The 26,592-nt window shown below is 41.7% G+C and overlaps 3 protein-coding genes across 3 annotated transcripts in view; 1 reads left to right on the top strand and 2 right to left on the bottom strand.

The window, feature by feature from the left end:
* The window catches only part of LOC142504938 (uncharacterized), a 34,122-nt gene extending 19,095 nt beyond the window's left edge, over positions 1-15,027 (top strand). Inside the window, exon 2 of the mRNA XM_075617776.1 lies at positions 14,468-15,027. Coding sequence (XP_075473891.1) covers positions 14,468-14,673 — 206 coding nt within the window. The 3' untranslated portion in view covers positions 14,674-15,027. The remainder of the gene's footprint in view (positions 1-14,467) is intronic.
* A 3,463-nt stretch (positions 15,028-18,490) lies between these two features.
* LOC142504936 (uncharacterized) lies at positions 18,491-19,099 on the bottom strand. The gene has a single exon (XM_075617775.1). It carries the CDS (start codon positions 19,097-19,099, stop codon positions 18,491-18,493), a length of 609 nt encoding a protein of 202 aa, XP_075473890.1.
* Positions 19,100-19,116: 17 nt separating this feature from the next.
* On the bottom strand, positions 19,117-20,217 carry LOC142504935 (uncharacterized). Its single transcript, XM_075617774.1, has 2 exons — positions 20,040-20,217; positions 19,117-19,424 (listed from the first exon to the last, which is right to left on the bottom strand). The coding sequence occupies exons 1-2, from the start codon at positions 20,215-20,217 to the stop codon at positions 19,117-19,119; spliced, it is 486 nt and encodes a 161-aa protein (XP_075473889.1).
* Positions 20,218-26,592: the final 6,375 nt, after the last annotated feature.

Raw genomic sequence — 26,592 nt, 5'->3', positions numbered from 1 at the left:
CAAACTCGACCCAAACCCTAACCCTAAACCAAACCCCTAACATTATCACTCAACCCACGGGACCCAAAATTGAAACAATTTATCATCCGCGCGACCCAAACTTAAAAATCTATTGCACACATTACAATCTTGTCCACTCGACCCACTGACCACCCCTCGAACAAAATTAAAAATTCATCACAAACACATTACATATTAATAAAATCAAATCGATTGTCTTTAAATTCAAACAAATTACATATCATTCAATCCTATCTTCTACCGAATTCTCGTACGGATGGAAATCTGTTTCGTTTTTTCCTTCCACGTCTTCTCTTGATCACAGGTGGCAGTACTAACATATCATCAAGTGGCCACTCGTTCTGATTCAAAATAGGATAAATTGGCTCAGAATAGGCTAAAGACCATATCATAACAGAATAATACTCTGAGCACAAGGAATAAAAATTAACATCACAAAAGTAACTCGCTGCAATTGCATGAGAACATGAAATCTTTTCAATATCAAATTCTCTACAGGTACATCTCTTCGATTCCAAATCCACAATGTCACTATTTGTAGCACTTCGAACATCTAACTCAAGACGGCCCAGCTCATAAACTTGATATCCCCGACCAATATTAAACCTTTCACGCAGAATCGACTCAACAGTTGGAGTGAAATTTTTTGTTGATGCGATGGATGCATTTCAATACCTTGAAAACCAAGATATAGTCAAAGTCTGCAAAGAATTTAGTAGTGCAATGATTGAAAGTTGTCTTTCTTCATGCAATCTTGCATTTATTGATTCAACACCATTAGTTGTCAGTAATGTTATACCGAGATCTTGGGCTATATGCTTGAGTCTATCGATTCAATGAATCACTTTCATTCAAAAACTTTGCAGCATCGGGATATATTTTCTTAAACTTTTCGTACTCCAAGTCAAAGTCGATTTGCTTGTAAATTTTTGCTAACCGCATAAACATTTCGGTACAACCCTTATTTTTGCAATGAATTTTCATATTTTGTGACAAGTGCCATATACAATGACTATGATGTGCATTTTTTGTAAACGTTGGCAACTGCAACAATGATGCCCGGATGTCTGTCTGAGATAATCACCAACTCTTCCTCATCAACTACTACTTCCAAGAGCTTCTTCAAAAACCAACTCCACGAAGCAATGGATTCTACATCAACAACAGCCCAAGCCCAAGGATATTGATGAAAATCTCCATCTTGTGCTGAGGCCACAAGTAAAGTACCGTCGTACTTTACTTTCAACCATGTACCATCAATAGATACGACTTTTCTCATGCATCTATATCCTCTTGCACATGCGCCATATGCTAAAAACAAATACTTGAATCTATTATGCTCATCTACTACTAAATCTATTATTCTACCAGGGTTCATTCTCTAGACCATTTTCAAATATGAAGGTAGAGGACCAAAATTCTTTCAGGATCACCTCTGAAGATATCATGAGCAAGTTGTTTGCCTTTCAAGGCTTTGTAATAGGTAATGTCAACCCCCTTATTCCGCATCATTGTCATAATAGATTTTGGTTGAGGTGTTTTCTGTTGTCCTCGAAAGTTCTCTACCAACATATCACAAACGACAGATGAGCTGGCTTGTCGATGCCTTTTACGCATTCCAGTCAAGTCACAATTGTGTGTGTTGCAGTATGTACGAATCACAAAATCTGTTGAGTTCTCGTGTTTTGAAGTCCAAATTCTCCAGCTGCAACCTTTATTCACACAACAAACCGAATAGATATTTCGAGAAGATTTGACACTTTCAAACTCAAAAGACGAGTTCAAAGCAATTTTGGATAGCACTTTCTTCACTTCAGTTTTGCTTGAAAATCTTTGACCAATAAATAAGCTTGAACCATCGGTAAATGAATATGTATCAGCTTGAACATGAGTCTCAGTATCATTAGCTACACTAATGTGGTGGATGTTGACATCGTTATCATTCACATGTACCGCATCTATATCCTCCACATCATTTTATGTGCTTCTCACATCATTCTCTTGCATATTTTCAGTTGATGTATTTATATCTTCTAATAAATCATTATTGGTACAATGGTCATTTGAGACAAAAGTTCTATCAAAATAGTGATCGTACATATTTGTTTCATCATCGACATACTCATCATCCAAATGAGTCAAATTTAAATCCGGTGACATTATATTTTCAGTTTCAACAATATCAAGAGAAACAACACTTGGTTCAAATTCGACATGAAGTACTGGTCTTTATTTTGCACATCCAAAATATAAGTATGCTTTCAAATCATTACTATCCTCAATATAAATTGGACGAATATTGCAATGCTTCACATCAGGAAGATAACTTAATTTCAAATTTTCTATACCACCTAGATTCATAATTCTGTATATCTCACTTTCTATATATTCCATTGAACAAATATCAGAATCCAAAGGAATAGCTGCCCACTTACCACTCGGCCATGAACGCCATTTAAATTTATTATCTTCATTAATTTCCCATTCTCCGTTGTACTCAAAGAGAATAACGGTTGGCATAACCTACAAAACATAAATAAGAATATTAAATTATAGACAATATTATTTATTTAGAAAAATATGCTAATGAATTGCAACATCCAACATATTTACAACCTCGACCAACACATCACTAGACACAACTCAACCAACACATCACTCGACCCACACATACGAAGAGCTCGAACTTGGGTTGAGTCGAGTGTGATGTGCATCTCGACCCACAGGTTTGAAGAAACGTGGGTCGAGGTGTGCACCACAGTGACCTCGACCCACAGGTGAACCTCGACCCATCCCATATGTGGGTCTAGACACTATCCCATACTATCATGTTTGACTCACACTCCATCTACCTACTCGACCCACACAATCTACGCGTTGCTAGACTGTAAATACTCACACTAACTCCACTAACAAAAATTCTAACAAAATACAACGAGAACTAAATTGAACAACATTCGAGTATATACTTACTTCTCTACGAATCTTCAAATTTTCAAATGATTTTTGATTATTTTATCGTGAAAAACACAAAAATGGGAATAAATGAAACCTCAAATCAAGGAGGTCCCGATCTATCAATTAAAAAAATATTTTTTATAAAAAGTAAAATCTAACTAACTAATTAATGACCTAATAAATGAACTCACCTGACTAACAGCAGTCAACTATCTTTTTTCGATTTAAAAAAGTCAAAATCTCTTTTATTTAATTAAATTTAAAATGGGTTATATATTTTTTATTGTCCCCGTTTTATAATATCTATTTTTTAATATTAATAAATGATACTCACGAAAAATTTAGGGTCCGATTTCAGCAAGTGTCATTAGTCCAGACCTAGGTTTCGTAATTGTCCTGAGCTTGGAATCACGAATAAGGCCGTTAGGAAGAGGCCGGGATGGTGTCCCGACTTAGCCCATCCGACGCTCAAGTCAGAGACTCAAGATATAAGGTGAGAGCAGCTAAGGGTGCTGCTTAAAATAATATAGTAAATGAATGAATTAAACACTCAAACTTGATATTTATAAGAGAATACCGGGCCCTTGATGGGCCTGTCTTCTATTTGAGCTAGGGATGGGCCGAGGGTAGTGGGCCCATCCATGAAGTATCACCAGTATCCCCCTCCTGAGTCGAACTGAATCGTAGGTTCGAAGTTCAATTAATTGTGTTGTCCTCAGTTCGTCGGGCGCAGGTTGTGTATTTTCTCCCTGCCGCTCGTCAGTCTCCAAAAATTTGGAAACAAATCACATCGTAATCTTGATTTGAACGGAAAGATTTGGTCTGTCCTTTCCCTATAAATACAGGTTCCCTCCCCACTTCATTCTCACTTCACCCATACAGAATTTCCTCTTCAATTTATTCACCAGCTCTCCCCCGCCCACGCCTCACCTGGGCGTTAACCCTAGCGCCGCTTCATCATCACCACGCCGTCACCCGCGCAAGCCATCGCTCCACCTTGCCATACCCTCGCGCACGCCACATCCCCTCGCAGCGTCGCCCCTCAAAGCGCTCGCCTCGCCAGCGCCCAGTGCAATGCCCGATATTATATCCTTTTAATCCGAGAGTATTTAATTGACGAATTGAGGTGATTATGGAAAGACGAGCTCCGAGAAAGACATAGGAAAGCATATGATTGTGTGGAGGCCAGAAGATCTCGCGCACATGCGTGGAGATGAGGCGCGCATATGCGCGAACAGCCAAACGCCGAGGCAGAAGACCTCGCGCATATGCGCGAGACTAGGCGCGCATATGCGCGAGCCGGTGAATCTCAAAGTGCCGAGACAGAGAGTCTCGTGCATATGGGCGAGACGAGGCGCGCATATGCGCGAGCAGATGGATTTTCCAAGCGCTGAGACAAAAAGTCTCGCGCATATGCGCGAGCACCAGGCGCGCATATGCGCGAGCAGTGATGTATGAAAATTTGCCACTTGTCTTGCCATGCACTTGAACATGTATTAAATCTCAACCATCTTCATTTCCTTCAGAATTTGCAGCTAAGAACCGAGATTTCCATGGAAAAATCCTCAAGCTTCTTTAGATCGTAGAAATTTGATTGTGCAAGATCCGGCCGTCCAATTTTCAATCCGAGTTTAGTTTCGTGCTTCTCCTGTCAAGAGCTTCAAAGGGATGTAAGTTTTATTACTTTCCTGCATGGTTAAAAAATTTGGTGTTGAAGAAATCATAATTTGATTGATTTTATGTGTTCTTGAGATTATGATAAGCCTATAATCAACACCAGATCGAAGAACGAACAATATATGCAATTGTTATCATTTTTCCAGCCTATGGTTGAATGGGGTTGTACAGATTTTGGAATTGTAATTGTATTTTTTATTGATTATGAGTTGTGGTTTGTATCTATTGATGTTTGAGTTACCGGGTATATCGAGATTGCGATGTTATGCCATCGAAATTTAAGTAGATTGAGTATTGATCAAGTCATGTCTTGCTTTGAGTTGTATGTTGATATTGTACTTCTCAAAAATGTCATTCCACAGTTGGTATTGAAGGCTTCGAAGAACGAACAAAGACAGTTTGAGATTGATTGCGTCAAACCAAGAACTATGAAAAGAAAGGTATAAATTAATGTTAAACCGGGAGAGATAACTCGAGTAAGATATAGCTTGAGTTTCCTAAAACCACATAATAAATTGTTATTGCTTTGATGTGTTTACAACTCTTGAGATTAATATGCTTAGTCTATTGAGTTATAGCAAAGCATGTATTATGAGTCTTTGGCAGAGGTGCCAAGTCACTAGACGTTTGGTTTATATCGATGCGCGTAGGAGATAGATCGACTCCTATTGTAGGTACTCGATATAGTGTACCAAAGTTCGGGAATAAGAACGTACCACCATCTAGAAGGGAAGAGTAGGTGGGAGACTTGTTACGTTCTTTTTCAAACCGGGATCCCTAGATAAGAGTCGAGTCATAGAGTAAGAGTTAAAGAGTTTATTTAAAGCATTGTATCGATTTATGTTTTCTTAGCCTATGATACATGTTGCTTGACAAATGTTATATGCTTTTGTATATACTTGTATGAAATGCATGTATACATTGTTTATACCGGGAAATATGTTTCTCACCGGAGTTATCCGACTGTTGTTGTGTTTGTATGTGTGCATGACAACATGTGGGACAGGATCAGGGTCGAGAAGAGCATGATAGATCGAGATCAGAGTGGTGATCCGGGCTTAAGTGTAGAGCTGTTGTTCAACAATTGATATGTAGTTGATAAACACTAGTTTGTTATGACTTTCTTTTGAACAAGTTTTGTACCTTTGATCATGTTGTAGATATTGAACTCGATCTTGTAATTTGAATAAGAAGGAGCATAACTTGTTGTAGAAATTGTACACTTGTTTATAAGGTGTGCGACTTAAAAAAAAAATAATTCGACCTAGAACATTTAATGGATCCATTTAATCCCAATGATGATTAAAGGAAATGAGTTAGCGTCCAGGTCCCCACAACGGGTGGTATCAGAGCTGTATGTTTCTTAAACTGAAATAGAAGCGAGGGAGCGCGGTACATTGAGTTTTATTTCTTGCTTCTGTGGTACTAGCATGTGATTTATTGTAATGTTGAATTGCATAATTTTATTCTAGTATGACAACATGTTTTACTGCTTTAGAAAATACATGTTTACCTGATTATCTGATTTGATTGGAAACGTGTATTATTGGAGAATGAATCAGAACCGATTCTTGAGCGGAGGTATGATGATCAGAGGAGGACTGAGACAGATTTAATAAATTTAATTACTAACCATTTTGATAATCAGATATGCCTCCTCGAAGATTACCCGCTGTACACCAACCAGCCCCAGAACAGGGTAGTACTTCAAACAATCCGATGGATGTTACAGCGACACCCATGGAAACACTGTTAAAGAGATTTCAGTCATTCAAACCATCGACTTTGAAAGGCACTGAGAATTCTATCGATTGCGAGAGCTGGCTTGATGATATTGAGATGTTGTTTGATTCACTTGACTATACAGATGAGCGTAGAGTCAGACTGATTGGGCACCAGTTACATGAGGTTGCAAAAAGCTGGTGGCTCACAACCAAGCGAGCTTTGGAGCATCGAGGTACGGTGATTACATGGAAGATCTTTAAAGCTGAATTTTATCAACGATTTTTCCCAGTATCGTACGAAAGGACAAGGGTGCAGAAATTGCTAACTTGAGACATGGTCATCTGAATATTGAAGAATATGTGGCCAAATTTTTACCTTGCTACGTTTTGCTCCACATGTTGCTGATAATGATGAAGCTGTGGCTGATCAGTTCATCAATGGATTGAATCCAGATATTTTTACAATGGTAAATATAGGGCGACCAAATAATTTTGCTGATGCCTTGAACAGAGCAAAAAGAGCTGAAGCGGGTTTGATCAAACAGCGAGGAACTTTGTATGTCGCTCAGATACCGAAACAACAACAATCTTCAGCCCAGTTCCACCAACCACCTCCCAGATTTGATAGTGGCGGTAGCAGCAGTGGGAAGAAAGATAATCTGAAAACCCGAGGGAAACAGTTTAAGAAGTCTGGAAGTAGTTCATCTAGCTCCAGTGGTTCACGACAGACTGATTCTGGCCAGAATTATACAGGGGTCTATTGCAGAACATGTGGAGGAAGACATCTAATAGAGCAATGCCAAGGAGTGCTTGGTAGTTGAAACATCTGTCGACAACCGGGACATTTTGCCAAAGTCTGTCCACAGCGAGGTTCTCAACGATCCCAGGGAGCATAATCATCTGGATTAGTGGCTCAGGCTGATAGACGATCATCTGCTGTTCATTCTTTCCAGCCACCAACTACCTAGTTACAGCCGAGGCCAGGAGGAAGCCAGACTATTAGCCAGCCTCCGAGACAGCAGGCCAGAGTGTTTGCATTGGTTGAGGAACAGGCCCAGGAAGCACCTGATGATGTGGTTGCAGGTAACTGTTCTCTTTTGTGGTTACCCTGCTTATGTGTTGATATATACGGGTGCATCCCATACTTTTATCTCTGAGCGATTTGCATTGATACATGATTTTCCTGTTGAGTCTTTATCTACTGTAGTATCTATCTCTTCACCTTTGGGGAGAGATCTTATATCAGTGAAGTCTGTGAGACATTGTATGCTGCAGTATGATGGTAATGAGATAGAGTTAGATTGTATTGTACTAGGTTTGTCTGATTTTGGCTGCATTATTGGTATTGATATGCTGACCAAGTACAGAGCTACCGTAGATTGTTTCCAGAAAATTGTAAGATTCAGACCTGAGATGGCTGATGAATGGAAATTTTACGGTAAGGGTTCCAGAGCTCGAATTCCTTTGATATCTGCTTTGTCCATGACTCGATTATTACATAAAGGAGCAGAGAGATTCCTTGTGTATTCAGTAAATGTACTGAAGTCGAGCCCTTCATTGGCAGATTTGCCAGTGGTATGTGAGTTTGCTGACGTCTTTCTAGATAAGATTCCGGGTTTGCCTCCAGTCCGAGAAATAGACTTCAGCATTGAATTGATACCAGGTACAGTACCTATTTCTAAAACTCCATACAGAATGGCACCAGTTGAATTGAAAGAATTGAAAGATCAGCTAGAAGATTTACTAGCTAAGGGTTACATCAGACCGAGTGTTTCTCCTTGGGGCGCTCCAGTACTGTTTGTCAGAAAGAAAGATGGTTTAATGAGACTCTGCATTGATTATTGGCAATTGAACAAGGCTACGATAAAGAATAAATACCTATTTGATCAGTTGCAGGGTTCTTCTGTTTATTCCAAGATCGATCTGAGATCTGAATACCATCAGTTGAGAGTCAGAGATTGTGATATATTGAAAATAGCTTTCAGAATCAGGTATGGCCACTATGAATTTATAGTCATGCCGTTTGGTTTGACGAATGCTCCAGCTATATTTATGGGTTTGATGAACCGTATATTTCAGAAATATCTTGATGACTTTGTGATTATCTTTATTGACGATATTCTGATTTATTCAAATAATCTGATTGATCATGCTGAGCATTTGAGAATTGTATTAAAGACTCTAAGAACTGAGAAATTGTATGCAAAGCTATCGAAATGTGAATTTTGGCTGAAACAAGTTGTATTTTTGGGGCACATTTTATCTAGAAATGGTATTTCTGTTGATCCTAGCAGAGTTGAGGCTGTGTTCAGTTGGCATAGACCGACATTAGTGCAAAAGATACGCAGTTTTATGGGTTTAGCAGGCTATTATTGTCGATTCATTAAAGATTTTTCTAGTATTGCTAAGTTGATTACTCAGCTAACCCAGAAGAATGCCCCTTTTTTTTGGTCAGAGGCGTGTGAATCCAGTTTTCTGGAGTTGAAAAAGAGATTAACCAGTGCTCCGGTGTTGACTATCCCGTCAGGTATTGGTGATTTTGTTGTTTATTGTGATGCTTCTCACAGAGGACTAGGTTGTGTTTTGATGCAGCGAGGACATGTTATTGTTTATGCATCAAGACAATTGAAACCACATGAGATTCACTACCCGATTCATGATCTTGAATTAGCTGCCATCGTATTTGCATTGAAGATATGGCGACACTATTTATATGGTGAGAAATTTGAAATCTATTATGATAATAAGAGTTTGAAATATCTATTTTCACATTCAGAACTGAATATGAGGCAATGTAGATGGCTTGACTTGTTGAAAGATTTTGATTGTGAAATCAAATATTATCCGGAAAAATCAAATCCAGCAGCTGATGCATTGAGTCGAAAGGTATGTTCCTTATCCCTATAGACGATTGGTGTCTCCAATTTAATTGAATATTGCTGTCTTTCTGGATTAGTATTTGAGAAGATTGTAAACCTTTGAGGCTTTGTAATATTCAAGTTGAAACAGAGCAGATTTTTAGAATCAAAGAAACACAGAAAGTCGACCAGAATATTCAGAATTCGATTGCGATGGTCAGATCAGGGCATCAATCAGAATATCAGGTTCGTGATAATGAGTTATATTTGAATAATCGTCTTGTTGTGCCAAATGTTTCAGACTTGAGACAACAGATTTTGACAGAAGCACACTGTAGTTGTTTGAGTATTCATCCTGATGGCAGAAAAATGTACAATGATCTGAAGAAACAGTTTTGGTGGAAACAGATGAAATCTGATATCACTGATTTTGTGTCTAAATGTTTGAATTGCCAACAGGTTAAAGAGAAAAAAAGAAACCAGGAGGTCTGTTACATAGCTTATCTATTCCAAAATGGAAATGGAATCACATTTCCATGGATTTTGTTACGAAGCTACCACGATCCTCCCGAGGTTGTGATGCGATTTGGGTCGTTATTGATAGATTGACCAAATCAGCGTGTTTTATTCCTTACAGAATGACATACAAACATGACCAGATGGCAGAGATTTATGTCAGAGAAGTGGTCAGATTGAATGGCGTGCCAAAATCCTTTGTATCAGATCGTGACCCTCGTTTTACTTCGCACTTTTGCCACAGTTTGCAAAATGCTCTAGGTACGAAATTACATCTGAGTACTGCATATCACCCTCAGACAGACGGACAATCAGAGAGGACTATCCAGACATTTGAGGATATGCTTAGAGCTGTAGTGCTAGATTTTGGCACTAGTTGGCAAGATTCCTTACCACTTTATGAATTCTCCTACAACAACAGCTATAAGAAGAGTATACAGATGGCTCCGTTTGAAGCTTTGTATGGCAAGAAGTGCAGATCCCCTCTCTACTGGGATGATATCTCCGAGGTACCTGAACTTGGACCTGACATGATTCGAGATATGACTGAAAAAGTAAAGCTGATTCAACAGAGAATGAAGACAGCTCAGGATAGATAGGCCAAATATGAAAATATTCGACGTCGACCTTTAGAATTTGAGCAAGGAGACAGAGTATTTCTGAAGATTTCTTCTTTCAGAGGCGTTGTCAGATTTGTCAAGCGAGGGAAATTGTCTCCACATTATATTGGTCCTTATGAGATTCTGGAGAAGATAGGTAATCGTGCCTATCGTCTCGCTCTTCCACCGTCTCTATCTGGAATGCATGACGTCTTTCATGTGTCTATGCTACGGAAATATCTTCCTGATGCTTCTCATATTCTACAGCCTGATGAGGCAGAACTCGATGAAACTCTGAGTTATTTTGAGAAACCACTTCAGATTCTAGATCGTAAAGAAAATCAGCTTAGAACGAAGACTATTCCGCTTGTGAAAGTTCAGTAGAGTCATCATGGCATTGAAGAAGCTACCTGGGAGACTGAATCAGACATGAGACAGAAATTTCTAGAGTTGTTTCAATGATGTGAGTTTCTTATTCAGCTTGTGTTATATATTCTTATTTTATGTGAATTGATTGCTTGCGATTTCGAGGATGAAATCATGTCTCAGAGGGGAAAAATTGTAATGTCCGAGATTATATCCTTTTAATCCGAGAGTTTTTAATTGACGAATTAAGGAGATTATAGAAGGACAAGCTCCGTGAAAGACATAGGAAAGCATATGATTGTGTGGAGGCCAGAAGATCTCGCGCACATGCGCGGAGATGAGGCGCGCATATGCGCGAGCAGCCAAACGCCGAGGCAAAAGACCTCACGCATATGCGCGAGACTTGGCGCGCATAAGCGCGAGATGGTGAATCTCAAAGTTCCGAAACAGAGAGTCTCACGCATATTCGCGAGACGAGGCGCACATATGCGCGAGCAGATGGATTTGCCAAGCGCTAAGACAGAAAGTCTCGCGCATATACGCGAGCACCGGGCGCGCATATGCGCGAGCAGTGATGTATGAAAATTTGCCACTTGTCTTGCCATGCACTTGAACATGTATTAACTCTAAACCATCTTCATTTCCTTCAGACTTTGCAGCTAAGAACCGAGACTTCCATGGAGAAATCCTCAAGCTTCTTTAGATTGTAGAAATTTGATTGTGCAAGATCCGGCCGTCCGATTTTCAATCCGAGTTTAGTTTTGTGCTTCTCCTGTCAAGAGCATCGAAGGGATGTAAGTTTTATTACTTTCCTGAATGGTTCGAAAATTTGGTGTTGAAAAAATCATAATTTGATTGATATTATGTGTTCTTGAGATTATGATAAGCCTATAATCGAAACCAGATCGAAGAACGGACAGTATATGCAATTTTTATCATTTTCCAGCCTATGGTTGAATGGGGTTGTACAGATTTTAGAATTATAATTGTTTTTTTTATTGATTATGAGTTGTGGTTTGTATCTATTGATGTTTGAGTTGCCGGGTATATCGAGATTGCGATGTTATGCCGCCGAAATTTAAGTAGATTGAGTATTGATCAAATCATGTCTTGCTTTGAGGTGTATGTTGATATTGTACTTCTCAAAAATGTCATTCCACAGTTGGTATTGAAGGCTTCGAAGACCGAACAAAGCCATATTGAGATTGATTGCGTCAAACCAAGAACTACGAAAAGAAAGGTATAAATCAATGTTAAACCGGGAGAGATAACTCGAGTAAGATATAGCTTGAGTTTCCCAAAACCACATACTAAATTGTTATTGGTTTGATGTGTTTACAATTTTTGAGATTAATATGCTTAGTCTATTGAGTTATAGCAAAGCATGTATTATGAGTCTTTGGCAAAGGTGCCAAGTCATTGGATGTTTTGTTTATATCGTTGCGCTTAGGAGATAGATCGACTCCTATTGTAGATACTCGATATAATGTACCGAAGTCCGGGAATAAGAACGTACCACCATCTAGAAGGAAAGAGTAGGTGGGAGACTTGTTACGTTCTTGTTCAAACCGGGATCCTAGATAAGAGTCGAGTCAAAGAGTAAGAGTTAAAGAGTTTATTTAAAGCATTGTATCGATTTATGTTTTCTTAGACTATGATACATGTTGCTTGACAAATGTTATATGCTTTTGTATATACTTGTATGAAATGCATGTATACATTGTTTATAAGGGGAAATATGTTTCTCACCGGAGTTATCCAGCTGTTGTTGTGTTTTGTATGTATGCATGACAACAGGTGAGACAGGATCAGGGTCGAGAAGAGCATGATAGATCGAGATCAGAGTGGTGATCCGGGCTTAGATGTAGAGCTGTTATTCAACACTTGATATGTAGTTGATAAACACTAGTTTGTTATGACTTTCTTTTGAACAAGTTCATGTTGTAGATATGGAACTTTATCTTGTAATTTGAATAAGAAGGAGCATAACTTGTTGTAGAAATTGTACACTTGTTTATGAGGTGTGCGACTTTTTTTACAAAAAAAATTTCGACCTAGCACATTTAATGGATCCATTTAATCCCAATGATGATTAAAGAAAATGAGTTAGCGTCCGGGTCCCCACACCCAGCCTCACCATCACCCTCGCCTCGCCATCTCCTCCTCGCCCCACGCTAGCATTCTCGCCCTTGCCCCCAAGCCTCGCCCTCGCCGACCACTGCGCGCCTCGCCCTTAGCCTCGCCCTCACTGCCCCCCTGCGCACGTCAATGCCCAACCTCACCCTACAGCTTCTCGCCCGAGCGCGCGGCACGCTCGCCCTGCCGAAGCACTCGCCCCAGTGCGTATCACCCTCGCCCGAGCACCAGACGAAGTGCTTTCCCCAGCGTGTCATCGCCCTCGCCCACTCGCCCGATCGCGCGGCACGCTCGCCCGGCGTGCCTTCACCTCGCACGAGTGCCCCTGCGTACAGCGCGCCACCCCTCCGCCAGCTCGCCCCTCTCCCGAGTGCTCAGGCTCGCCCTCGCTCCGCACGAGCACCATCGATGCCCTGCCCGCACCCTCGCCCGGCGCGCCATCTCCCCACATGAGTGCCCCAGACGCCCTGCCCGCACGCTCGCCCCCGCGTACAGTGCGCCGCCTCTCTGCCATCTTGCCACTCGCTCGAATGCGCAGGCTCGCCAGGCGCGCCCCAAATGCCCTGCTTGTACATGCTCGTTCCCTTAGTCTTTTCTCTCGAGTATTTCCTTACGCTTCCTCCGGGTTAGTTTGCTCCTCTATTTATTTGATTATCCTTAACACTTTTGTCTTCTTACACGTCCGAGTCTAGTTCTTCGACTGATTCCGAGAGATTTAGCGGGTCTAGCCAGAGTAGGACTTCCGTAGAAGATCCTAAATTTACCCTTGACTCTCATGAGGAGGAAGTCACCATCCATAGCCCTCCTGGTAAAGAAGTTCGTCATGTGACCCAACAGATGAATATATCTAACGCAGATAACTTAAGGTACGGTCACTTGTCATCCCACATTCCTCCTACTAGCAAGTCAAAACTTAGGACTTTGTGGCATATTCCTTCCTCTCACCCGATTATCATTCCTAGCCCAGAGGACCGACCATATCTAGATTCCCAGAGTTACTATACTTTCTCCAACACCATTTCAATGTAGGTCTTCGTTTTTCCCTATGTGACTTCCTCCAGGAGTTGAGCAATTATTACCAGGTGCATCTAGGTTTACTCACTCCTAATGCTTTCCGCTCGATATGCTGTTTTGCCATGTTATTCCAGGCCTTAGACCTTCCTATAAATTGCACCACGTTATCATATTTCCTGTTATTATCCAAGTCGAAAGAAGGACCTTTCTACGTGACCTCCTGGTCTAGCCGTAAACTTTTTGACGGGGCCCCCAGTCACGTGAAGGATTGGAAAAAATATTTCTTCTTTATTCAGCCCCCTAAGGAATTGACTTGTTTCACGGATTCGTACCCTACTTTCTCCAAGCCTAAGCTTTCCAAGGGTTACAAGAAAGATAAGGAATATCTGCGCATAATGAGAGTATTAGGAGATCGATGCTTTAGTGTTCCCCAACTTTTACCAGAGGATCTTCTGTGCCATGCCGGGTTAAGTCCAACAAAAATTAAGCTGAAAGAGAATGCTGGTAGATATTCTCATTCTTTCATGTTTCTTGTTTTTCTTTTGCTTATTACGTTCCTTGATAATATTCTCATCTGGTTCATTGTCTTTGCTTGCAGGTATTAGAGTTATGAATGACATATTTCTCCGTGAGATTGCGAATAAGAAGAATGAGGGTTCATCATCAGTACCCCAGAAGTCAGTTGCCCCAGCAATCAAGACAGGGATGAAGGGAACGTGCTCTACCACTGCGACGAAACCTGCTGGCTTGTCTACCCCTGCAAAGAAGAAGAAGGCAGGCTCATCCTCCTCCACCCAGGAGTGAGTCTCCTCCCCCCTCCTCAGGCTGAATCCCATCCTCCACCTCCTCAGGCTGAATCCCATCCTCCATCTGGCAAGGAGAAGACGTTTACGGATCCTGGCCGATCAGTCCAACTGGCAAGGAAGTGCAAGATCTCCGAGATCTCAATCACCTCATCCCCAGAGGCGTCTGAATCAGACGATGAGCATCCTTCTGGGCTGACAATACATCCTTCGTATACCCCGGAGTCAGCTATCGTGGGCCGAGGCCCTACTCACATAGCTCAGAAGCTGTTATTTCAGCTCCCCTCCTCCACAGACGCGACTTTCTTGGGTTCATTGGGATGGTCTGATTTATCCCGTCGGACATGCAGCAGTCTCACTGATGTATACTTCTCCTTTCAACTTTAACTTGATATTCAATATACGATTGATATTTCTCTTGTTCTCTTACTTTTGTCTTCTTGATTCAAGGCATCATGTATCTCGAGGAGTTGGCTGAGCGCACCTGATAAGCCGCGGTTTACGTGAAGGTGAGGTTTTTCGCAACCAACTCCAGGCGACCCTAGACGAGGCGAAAGCGACACATGCTGGGGAGCTTTCAGAGTTACAGGCCCGATACGACGAGCTCCTAAAGAAGAACAAATAAGTAGAGGAGGAGAAGGGGGAACTTCAGCGAGTGATAGGTGACCAGGCGAAGGAAATCCAGAAACTGAAGAAGGAGTCGAAGATTTCCCAAGCTGAAGTGGCTCAAGTGCGCTGTGAGCTTAAAGATACCAAAGTGCAGCATGCAAAAGAAGCCTCTTCATTTAAGGAAGAATTTATCAAATCTGAAGAATTTGTCGAGATCTGTGGCCCGAGAGCTTTTCACTACTTGGAGGTGGGTTTTGAGGGTTTAGCCAACCTCTTCAAGGCTCACGGTTACCCTTCGGCCGGCGCTCCCACTGACTTCATCAGCCTTGAGGACTTTGTAGCGAGTCTTCCTCCTGATCTCTAGACCATGCTCTTTTACTTATGCTATTTTCTCATTTATGCATACACCCTCAGGCTATATTTGTCACGTACTGCACTGCTTTACTTTTTGTATTATTATGCGACTATGGATTTTGTGACAATTATATTTGGGTATTTTCTTTTGTGCACTTTTGGCATGTATGAAACTCGCTTTATGCAACATTGAGTATTTTGCATTCGAATTTACTGCTTCATCCGAGGTTATCTCTGATATTATTAAACCACTAGGGCAACTAAAATCTCCACCTCTCCTTCTTTTCTACTTGGCATATCTTAAGCATGTAATATATGATTTTCGATCTCTTCACCACTTCTCCATTATTAGTTGCAGCTCCGATAATAAAAACTTCACATCTCCACCCCATGACTCTCCGCAAGAAGGCTATAAGGACTCCATCCCTCCACTCCTAACCCCTCCGCTAGGCGACACCATAGCAGGAAGATTTAATTTTTCTCTTGCACTCTACTCCTCTACTAGGCGATGTCTTAGTAGGAAAATTTAATTTTTCTCCTGCACTCTGCTCTTCTACTAGGCGATGTCTTAGTAGAAAATTTTAATTTTTCATCTGCACGCTGCTCCTCTACTAGGCGAGGCCTTAGTAGGAAAATTTAATTTTTCTCCTGCACTCTGCTCCTTTACTAGGCGAGGCCTTATTAGGAAAATTTAATTTTTCTCCTGCACGCTGTTCCTCTACTAGGCGAGGCCTTAGTAGGAAAATTTAATTTTTCTCCTCCACTCTGCTCCTCTACTAGGCGATGCCTTGGTAGAAAAATTTAATTTTTTTCCTGCACTCTGCTCATTTACTAGGCGAGGCCTTAGTAGGAAAATTTATTTTTTCTCCTACACACTGTTCCTCTACTAGGTGATACCTAAGTAGGAAAATTTAATTTTTCTCCTACACTCTGCTCCTCTATTAAGCGATGTCATAGTAGGAAAATTTAATTTTTCTCATACACTCTGCTTCTCCACAAGGCGATGGATTAGTAGGAAAATTTAATTTTTCTCATACACTCTGCTCTTCCATTAATTTTTCTCTTGCACTCTGTTCCTCAACTAAGCGAGGCCTTAGTAGAAAAATTTAAATTTTCTCTTGCTCGCTGCTCCTCTACTAGGCGATGCTTTAGTCGGAAAATTTAATTTTTCTCCTTCACTCTGCTCCTTTACTAGGCGATGTCTTAGTAGGAAAATTTAATTTTTATCCTACACTCTGCTCCTCTACTAGGCGATGCCTTAATAAGAAAATTTAATTTTTCTTTTGCGCTCTGCTCCTCTACTAGGCAATGCCTTAGTAGAAAATTTTAATTTTTGCATTTTTCACAATACAAAAACATTCATGAACTGAAAAGAGGAACATGATTTTATTGAATTCCAACTGATTACATTGGAAAAATTCAAAAATGAAATACATCAATGATAGAATCAAGAACGATACTTCCTAAGATGATAAGCATTCCATGGCCTCTTCAAAGCCTTGCCTTGCACATTCTCCAAGTAATAGGCTCTAGAGTTCAGCCTCTCGATCACTTTGAAGGGACCCTCCCACTTTGGGTCCAACTTTTCTTTCTGCTCTTCTTGCACCTTCCTCAGGACCAAGTCGCCTACCTGGAAGCTTCTCTGAACGACCCTCAGATTATAAGACTGTGCAATGTGGTTTTTATTAGCTTCCATGTGAATGCTTGCAGCCTCTCCCTTTTCTTCCTAAAGATCAAGGTCAGTGGCCTGTCTCGCTCTATTATCTTCATCATAAAAAATTACCCTTGCCGATTCCAAACCAATCTCAGCCGGGAGCACTGCCTCATTACAGTAGACCAAACTGAAAGGAGTTTCTTTAGTTTCTTCTCTCGGAGTCGTTCGGTACGCCCTAAGACACTTGGTAGCTCATCCACCCAATTTCCCTTAGCATTGCCAAGTCGAACTTTCAAACCCTGCACCAGCATCCGATTAGTCACTTCCACTTGCCCATTAATCTGCGGGTAAGCTACAGATGTAAAGACTTGTTGGATTTTCATCTCTTTACACCGGACTTGGATCCTAGCTCCTTGGAACTGTCTTCCATTATCGGATATAAGTCTTCTAGGCACCCCATATCTGCACAATATATTCTTCCACAAGAACTTCAGGACGTCGTTCTCAGTGATTCTATCCAAAGGCTCTGCTTCCACCCATTTCGAAAAATAGTCAACTTCTACCAATATGAACTTCTTCTGAGAAGGAGCTATAGGGAAAGGCCCCACAATATCGATTCCCCACTGGTCAAAGGGACAAGCAGCTAGAATAGTCTTCATCAGCGCGGCCGGCTGGTGATGTAACCGAGCATGACGTTGACAACTATCGCAAGACATTACTAGTTATTGGGTATCATGCAACACTGAGGACCGGCAGTAACCCACGAGCAACACTTTCCTAGCCAAAGCATAAGCTCTCAGGTGATTTCCACAACACCCTTCATGAACTTCCTGGAACACATAATCAGCCTCTTGATAACTCAAGCACCGAAGAAGAGGCCCTGCAAAAGACCTTCGGTACAACACTTCTTCGACTATCACATAACGCGAACACTTTGTCTTCAACTTACGAAATTCGCGAGGGTTATCAAGAAGCTTTCCCTCTTTCAAATAATCAATTACGTCAGTCTTCCAATCCTCCTCCTCCTGTTCAACTGCAACAAACTCGTGTGAGGTGTGAGTTCGACTTGGAATAAAACATCCCTAGTCTTCCAACTTCCCATTGTTCTAGCCATTTTGGCTAGAGTGTCCGCTTTTTCATTTTCTTTCCTGGGAATCTGTTCGAATGTAATGTCTGTGAATTTCTCTCTGACTTTGTCTACTTATTGAGCATACTCAATAAGTTTTTCATTTTTCACATCATATATTCCCTTCATCTGTTGTGCTACCAACTGTGAGTCAGAAAAAATAAGTACCCGGGTATCTCCCACGTTTCTGGCAGCTCGAAGTCCTGCCAACACAGCCTCATGCTCTGCCTCATTGTTGGATGCTCGAAAGTCCAACCATACCGCTAACTTCACCTCCTCCCCCGCTGGCGAAATCAGTACTACTCCCACCCCACTTCCATCTTTCGACAAGGAACCATCCACATACACCTTCCAAGGGTCCTCATTCTCCTGATGCACGGTCTCAGCTAGAAAATCAGCTAAGGCTTGCCCTTTAATATCTGTTCTCGGCTCATACCAGATGTCATACTCTCCCAGCTCAGTAGTCCTCTTAACCAAATGGCCACACATATCTGAATGAGTTAAGATCCTCCCCAATGAACTTTTGGTGAGCACCAAAATTGGATGAGATAGGAAGTAGGGTCTCAAACGTCTCACTGTCATCACTAAGGCCAAAGCCAAATTTTCCAACGCTGAGTACCTTATCTCTGTCCCCTTGTGTGCATGTGAAACATAATAGACTGGCTGTTGAGTTGATCCCTCCATCTTGACAAGGACCGAATTCACAGCTCCCTTGGTGCAGATAAATATACCCACCAAGGCTCACCTGCTGCCGGTTTGGCCAAGACAGGCAGCTCAGCAAGGTACTTCTTCAAATCTCCAAAAGCTTTCTCGCAGTCCGTATCCCATTCAAATTTTTTCGCCTTTCGCAAAGTCCGGAAGAACGGTGAGCTTCTGTGAGCAGATCTCGAGATAAACCTCGCCAGCTCAGCAATCCTTCCTACTAACTTTTGCACATCATTGGGTCCTCGAGGAGGAACCATGTCTTGAATAGCTCGAACCTTCTCGGGGTTAGCCTCAATCCCCCTCTCTGTCACATGTAACCCAAAAACTTCTTGCCCCTCACCCAAAAGACACACTTTTGAGGGTTTAACTTCAGTCCATAGGACTTGAGGGTGGAAAATGTCTCCACCAAATCAGGTATGAGCTGGGTTGAGTCCTTCGACTTTACCATGACGTCGTCCATGTAAACTTCGACATTCCTTCCAACCTGGTCTATTAAGACTCTATCCATCAATCATTGATATGTGGCTCGTCATTTTTGAGTCTGAAAGGCATGACCACGTAACAAAAAGTCCCTTTAGAGGTGATAAAACTCACTTTGTCTTGGTCCTCCACAGTCAAGAGGATTTTTTGGTACCCCTGATAAGCATCCAACATGCACAGATATTGATGTCCAGCTGTGTAGTCCACCAACTAATCTATTCGGGGCAAAGGATAACAATCTTTAGGGCATGCTTTATTAAGATCTCTGAAGTCCACACACATCCTCCACTTCCATGAACTCTTCGGAACTAGGACGACATTCAATAACCAAGTAGGAAACTGCACTTCTCGAATGTGCCCTGCCTCGAGTAACTCCCCTACTTCTTTCCGTATAACCTTAATCTTTCCCGGGTCCGAAATGTCTTTTCTTCTGTTTTACTTGGCGGGCATTCGGCAAGATGTTCAACCGATCTCCGCCAATCCGGGGTTGTCCCGGTGAGCTCTTGAGCTGACCAAGTGAATACGCTGAGATTGACCTGTAAGCAAGTAATAAGTTCCTCCATAAACCTTGGGTCAAGGTCAGGGGCTATTCTGAGCATCTTCTTTTCGGGTCCCATCGTTATGACCTCCTATTCTTCATCCATCACCTCTCGAACCTCCTTCCTTACCACGGGAAACCCGCTCCTTCCCCTTCTAATCATATTCACCTCCACCCGTGCCCTCTTTCCCTCTTCCTTCACTATTCCTTCATAACACCGACGTGCAACTTATTAGTCCTCGCATAGGACTCCAACCCCCTTCCCTACAGGAAACTTCAGCTTTTGATGATATGTGGAAGCTACAACTCTGAAATCATTTAGGGCTGGGCATCCCAGAATTCCATTATAAGCGGATGGGGTGTCTACCATGGTAAATGTTGTCATCTTTGTTTTACACCGAGGCTCATGTCCCAAAGATAGAGGGAGGACGATCTGACCCAATGGCAAAATTGCATGTCCTGCAAACCCATAAAGAGGAGTAGAGATCAGCTAAAACTCAAATCCTTCCACCTTCATCTGGTCCAGAGTGCTCTTGAACAAGATATTCACAGAGCTTCCATTATCAATAAATATTCATGCCACATCGTAATTGGCAAAGGTGGCCGTCACCAACAAGACATTGTTATGTGGAGCCACAACGCCTCAGAGGTCTTCCGGCCCAAAACTGATGACAGGATCTTGGGGTAGGTCCGCACCCCTAGATATTTCAATGTTTTCCAACCTCCTCCCATGCGCTTTCCGAGCTCGTACAAAATCTCCATCAGTAGCACCCCTCGAGATCATATGAATAATTCCTCTCGTAGGATGGTTATCCTCATTCGTTCCCTTCCTCGGTTCAACGGGCTCCCGAGGAACATCCTGACCTCGACCTTTCCTCCTCGGCTCCCCGACCCTCGAATTTATCCATGGAGGGTCTCGAACCCGCCTAAGAGACGGGCGAGATCTCAGCTCACTCCCGGATGAGGATCCTTCTTGCCTGCCCAGCGATAGAAACCTAGCATTGCTCTCCATCCTCTGCGACTTCTCCCCCCTCTCCCCTGATTCCCTCACCTCCATCACTTAATCCTGATTCCTATTCAGAGGAACATGCGATGAGAATTGTCCTCTACCTCTAGTCTTGTCCTCCTTCTCTTTCACCCGCATCCCTCTTCCTTCCTCCTCTCTCCGCTCCCTCAACTCTTCCTCCCCAAGGACGCTGCTCCAACCTCTTGTGCCGCTGGGCATCCTCTAGATCCACATATTTTTCTGCCCGAGCTAACAGATCATCATAGCTCGACGGAGGTTTCTTGACCAGCGATTTAAAACCCATGCATTTATTTAATAGTTAAATTATTTATTTAAATTTAAAACGATTTTCTTAGCAATGCATGATTTATTTAATTTTATTATTTTGAATTATTTATGTTTATGTGATGCACGTTAAAATATTTTCTCGAATTTCATGTTTCAGACGATTATTCGATGCGGGATCGAGGAAAAGAGACCGGCGACGATTTTGGCAATTTTAAAATGTGGTATTTTATTTTTAATTAGGATTGGAGCATTTTAAATGATTTAGTTAGTTTTTATCATTTTAAAGCCTAATTTATTTATGTAGTGATTTTAGGATTTTAAAACTTTTAAAGATGTGTCACTTTTGCATTTATTTTAATTAGGAGAGCTTTGTAAAATTAGTGTGAGAATTATATTTTATTAGCATGTTAATTATTAATTAAGCAATTTTTTATTCCCTAATTATTACCTAAACTCACGCACACACACTCACACACCTAAATCGATCGGCATTACACACACACAATCACATTTTAGAATTTAATTTTTTTGAGAGCAAAAAAAAACCTAGGGTTCTTATTGCCAAGAGCAGCCACCCCTTCCTCTGATTTTCCAACAAGTTTTCGTTGATTTTGTTGCAAGAAAATCGTTCCACGATCATCTCGGATCAACCCTCGCTTCTTTCCCGCTTCGGTATCGTCGGTTCGTTAAATTTTAATATCAAAAGGCATGTATATTCTGTTTTTCCTACGTCGATCTAGTCATATTATGTGTTGTGATGTTTTTATGCGTAAAAAACCATGTGTGATGTACAAAGTTTGAGCAGAAAATTGTTGGATCGATTTTTACTGTATTTTTGAGAACTGTGATTTTTCCATCGACTTTCTGGTAAAATTTCCAACTTATAAAACCTAGTACTTTTTGATACCTTCGACTTGACATAAAATTCAAAATATTTGGTTAAGAAATGATTGAATTATGATCATTTTTGTGGGACTGCTCAAACTGTATTTTTTTCTGAAAATGTGTTCTTGACGAATTCTTGAAGTTTATTTGTTGCAGGTTTCGTTGGGAAACGTTGGTTGATTGCTGCTGTGTTTAAGAATTGTGAATATGATATTGGGATGAATTTTGGTGCTTCGTCTTGTGTCATTTGGTTGCATTAGAAATCTTAGGAAACATTTTGGTGTCGAATTGTCGTATTAACAGTTTGAGTTGCGTTGTATGGCTTGCATCGTTGTTTTGGGAATCTGTATGAGTTTGAATAGCGTCCTAGGATGGGTCTCGAGGTGTTGGTTCAAGTCGATAAGGCGTGGGTTAGAGTTTGCAACAAATTTGTGCATTTGGGGTCGAGTTTGCGCAGGGTTAGCGCCGCAGCGCTCAATGAGGAGCGCCGCAACGCCCGACTCTCTCAAGCCTGGCGCCGCGGCGCTGCCCTTGTGGCGCCGCAGTACTAAGGTTGCGGCACTGCCAGTGCCGCAGTGCTAGTGCCTGGTGCCTAGGCGCTATGCAGCGCCACAGCGCTTCCATGCCCAACGCCTAGGCGCTTGAACATGACTTTTTAAATAATTATTCAGGATCATGTCTCCTATGTTTTGGGAAATGTTCACACATCATATTAGGATTTGTTCCGAGGGTCGATGTCATAGTTTAGTACGATGATTAAATGAGGTCAAGTCCTGAGAAATTTAGAACGTCATAAGGAAATTTGTCATTTTGGGGGTGAGCACGACTATACGTCTAAGTCATGCAAGATAGGTATTCGAACTCATGTTAATATGTGCAGCAGTGGTCCCAAGCGAGATCCAACGAATCCCTCAACGCCAAGTAAGTATGTTCGACGTGCAAAAAAAAATATATATAAGTTTTTGAGGTATGCTAAATGTCTTGTGACCAAATTATGTATGAGTTTGGAAGTCGGTGAACGTGGCCGAGGACGTCTCCACCCCGGTAAATCATTACCGGGTTTAGATCAGGATTGGAAAGTGGTAAAGTATGACCAGGGACCAATCCACCCGTTAATGCATGAACGGGGATCTCATGTATGTGGTAGTGGACTTTTCCTGCAAACCCAGTACTGTGGTTTAGTCTGATCAGACACTTTTATGTATGGGTCACTTGATTTGAACATATCTCTACGCAAAATTATGTTATGTATGCTCTAATATATATGAAGCAAGCATGTTTATGAAAAGTTTTATGATGATGGCACGTCTACGTTTATGCTACCACGTTCAAGTTTCAAGTTTGTACGCTCTATTTTAAAGATGCATGTGGTTTTATTATGTATTACTTTTTATATCCAATTTATGTATGTTGAGTCTTTAGACTCACTAGACTTGATCGATGCAGTTGAGGATGACTTCGAGGAGACGAGGGGTGGGGACCAGTGAGCCGACTTGGACTGAACAGAAGGCTAAACCCAAGGACCGCCAATGTTTTAAGACTTGATGCATGACACTTTTAATACTCTTATTTCACCTTTTGGTTTACGGTGTTGAAACAAATATCTTTTTCTTTAGCATATTTTATTTGTAATATTTATTTCAAATCTTTTAGTGGAACGATTTATGGATGAACGAAAATTGAAAGTTGGTTTTGGGTTTAAGAAAATTTTAATTTTTCCGCAAATTTTTAAAATAGTTAAAAGTACGATACGTTACAATTGGTATCAGAACGGTGCTCTTGTAAAGGGTTACGCTTACTACCAGTTGCGAGAAGCTCACGAAGTCAGACCTCAAGTCTGTAAGTTTTAAAGTTTTAAATTATTTCATGTATTGAGCATCTAGTCATGATTTCAGCATGTGCATATTTAAATTCAAATTACGTGCATCTTATGACATTGGTAGTATATTCGTTCATGTTGGGTTTACGTCTTGGGTAAATTTTGGAACAGTATGCCTCCTAGACGTATGGTTAACTGTGAAGCAAGGGAAGAGGACATAGAGACTCGAGATGAAGAGAGGGTCACTCCCCCTCGCCCACCTGCTGATATGCAGGCATAGATTCTTGCAGGTATGACTCAGTTCTTCGCACAGTTTGCGGGGAATCAGGCTGCAATGGACACAGGGGTAGGGCCCAGACCAGAGGCTGTGTATGAGAGGTTCAGGAGGATGGACAAAAAGGAGTTTTCGGGGACCACTGACCCAATGTTAGCCGAGGGATGGATTCAATCCATCGAGGTGATTTTTGCATTTATGGAGCTGCAAGATGCAGATAGGGTCAGGTGTGACACATTCCTTCTGACAGGGGACGCCAGACTGTGGTGGGAAAGTGCATCAGTGTCAGTGAACTTGCAAACACTGACGTGGAATGGGTTTAAGGAGGTCTTTTACTCCAAGTACTTCATTGAGGAAGTACGATCCAGACTGACTAGGGAGGTCATGACTTTGCGACAGGGAGACAGTAGTGTTGCAGAGTTTGTCAGGAATTTTGAGAGGGGGTGTCACTTTGTGCCCCGGATAGCTAACGATGCCTGGGAGAAGCTGGGGCATTTTATTGATGGGTTGCGGCCGGTCTTGCGCCATGACGTGAGGGTTGATGGTTCTACCACTTATACTGTGGCCGTGTCGAGAGCTTTGGCGGCAGAACAGGACCAGGAGGATATTGAGAATGACAGGCAAGGAAAGAGGCCATATCAGGCACCACAGCAACAACATCAGCAGCAACCTCAATTTAAGAGGCCATTCCAGGGGAAACATGGGAAGAAGCCATTTTAGGGACCGCCGAATGGCAAGGGTCCTATCCCTCAGCAGAAGGCTCCACAGAAGCCCGGTGATTACCCAGTGTGCCCGAAGTGTCACTGCCAACATCCGGGGCAGTGTTTATATGGATCCGGCAAATGTTTCAAATGCGGAACAAGTGACCACATGTTAAGGGATTGCCCACAGTGGAGGCAGCCGACCCAGGGAAGAGTTCGCTATGCATGCTCAGGAGGCGAACCCAGACACGACATTATTGATCGGTAAACTCATTTAATTAAGCACCGTGTTATTTTGCCATGGATGTTTTGAATTTGATTTGGGATTATTAGTGCATTAGTTAGTATTTTGGTGACTTGTGTAGAGATTCTCTATTATGCATGAGGTTAAGGTTAGAATGTTGGGATATAAGTTTTGTGTGTTGTGCTAACGTCTCTCAGGGAATATTTTCATAAAGAGAGTAACCACGAAGGCCCTGATAGATTCAGGGGCAACTCACTCCTTTATCTCGGAGACGTTCGTTAATCATTTGGACATCAAGTCCATTGGGCTTGATGTGAGTTATTCCGTGACAGTCCCATCAGGGGAAGATCTATCAGCTACTAGCGTGGTCAGAGACATCGATCTTGAATTGCAGGGCCACTTAGTGTACGCCGATCTAATTATGTTGCCGATGCCAGAATTTGATATTAACTTGGGAATGGACTGGCTAACGAAGAATAGAGTCCTTTGTTGGAACTTTTCAAGTTCGCAATCTTGATTTTGATGTTAAAAAAACTTTTTATTGTGTTTCTAACATATTTACTCAAGTGTGAAGTTGTTAACACAAGAAGCAAACTGAAACCGAATTCTGCACAAACTGAATTTCTGGCAAGCTTCGGTGTTTGGTAGATATCTCTCAACTGGACAATCCAAATAACAATCCGCCAACTGGACTGATTAGAAAACTCAATTTGGAACAAGTTGTATTTCACGTCAGTTGGGAAAAATCGGAAGTTATCTAGGTCAAACTGATCGCAACTAATCGTAACTAATCGTATGAAGACAACAATCAGTTGGGTTTGAGCAGCTGCGGTATTTTGGTCATATCTCTCAGCTCAGTTATTCAAATGAGGCAATTCAGTATGCGTTGGAAAGATAAAACGATGATCTACAAATCATCTTCAGAAGTCAAAGTCTGAATCAAAGCTTAAAATGCTGATAAATGACGATGAAGTTACTGGTTCTGCACAAACTGAAATCAGCTAGGCTGATTTCAGCACACCAGCTGAAACTGAACCAACTGAACCAGCTGAAGACCAGTTGAACCAGACCAACTGAACTGAACCAGCTGCTAACCAGTTGAACTGAACCAGTTGCTGACCAACTGAACTGAACCAGTTGAACTGAACCAGACCAGCTGAACCTGAACCGAACCAGTTGAACTGAACCAGACCAACTGAACCAGCTGCTGACCAGTTGAACTGAATGACCAGTTGAG

Source organism: Primulina tabacum, chromosome 10, assembly GCF_025594145.1.
Source record: "Primulina tabacum isolate GXHZ01 chromosome 10, ASM2559414v2, whole genome shotgun sequence".
Classification (NCBI taxonomy): domain Eukaryota; kingdom Viridiplantae; phylum Streptophyta; class Magnoliopsida; order Lamiales; family Gesneriaceae; genus Primulina; species Primulina tabacum.
The sequence above is the reverse complement of the archived record's forward strand: the minus strand, read 5'-3'. Positions and strand labels throughout refer to the sequence as shown.

Coding starts and splice junctions, on each gene's coding strand:
- LOC142504935 (XM_075617774.1), bottom strand. CDS start 20,217: ATGGGACCCGAAAAGAAGATGCTCAGAATAGCCCCTGACCTTGACCCA. Junction 19,425..20,039: donor TCTTGCCGAATGCCCGCCAA/GTAAAACAGAAG, acceptor TACATGTGACAG/AGAGGGGGATTGAGGCTAAC.
- LOC142504936 (XM_075617775.1), bottom strand. CDS start 19,099: ATGGAGGGATCAACTCAACAGCCAGTCTATTATGTTTCACATGCACAC.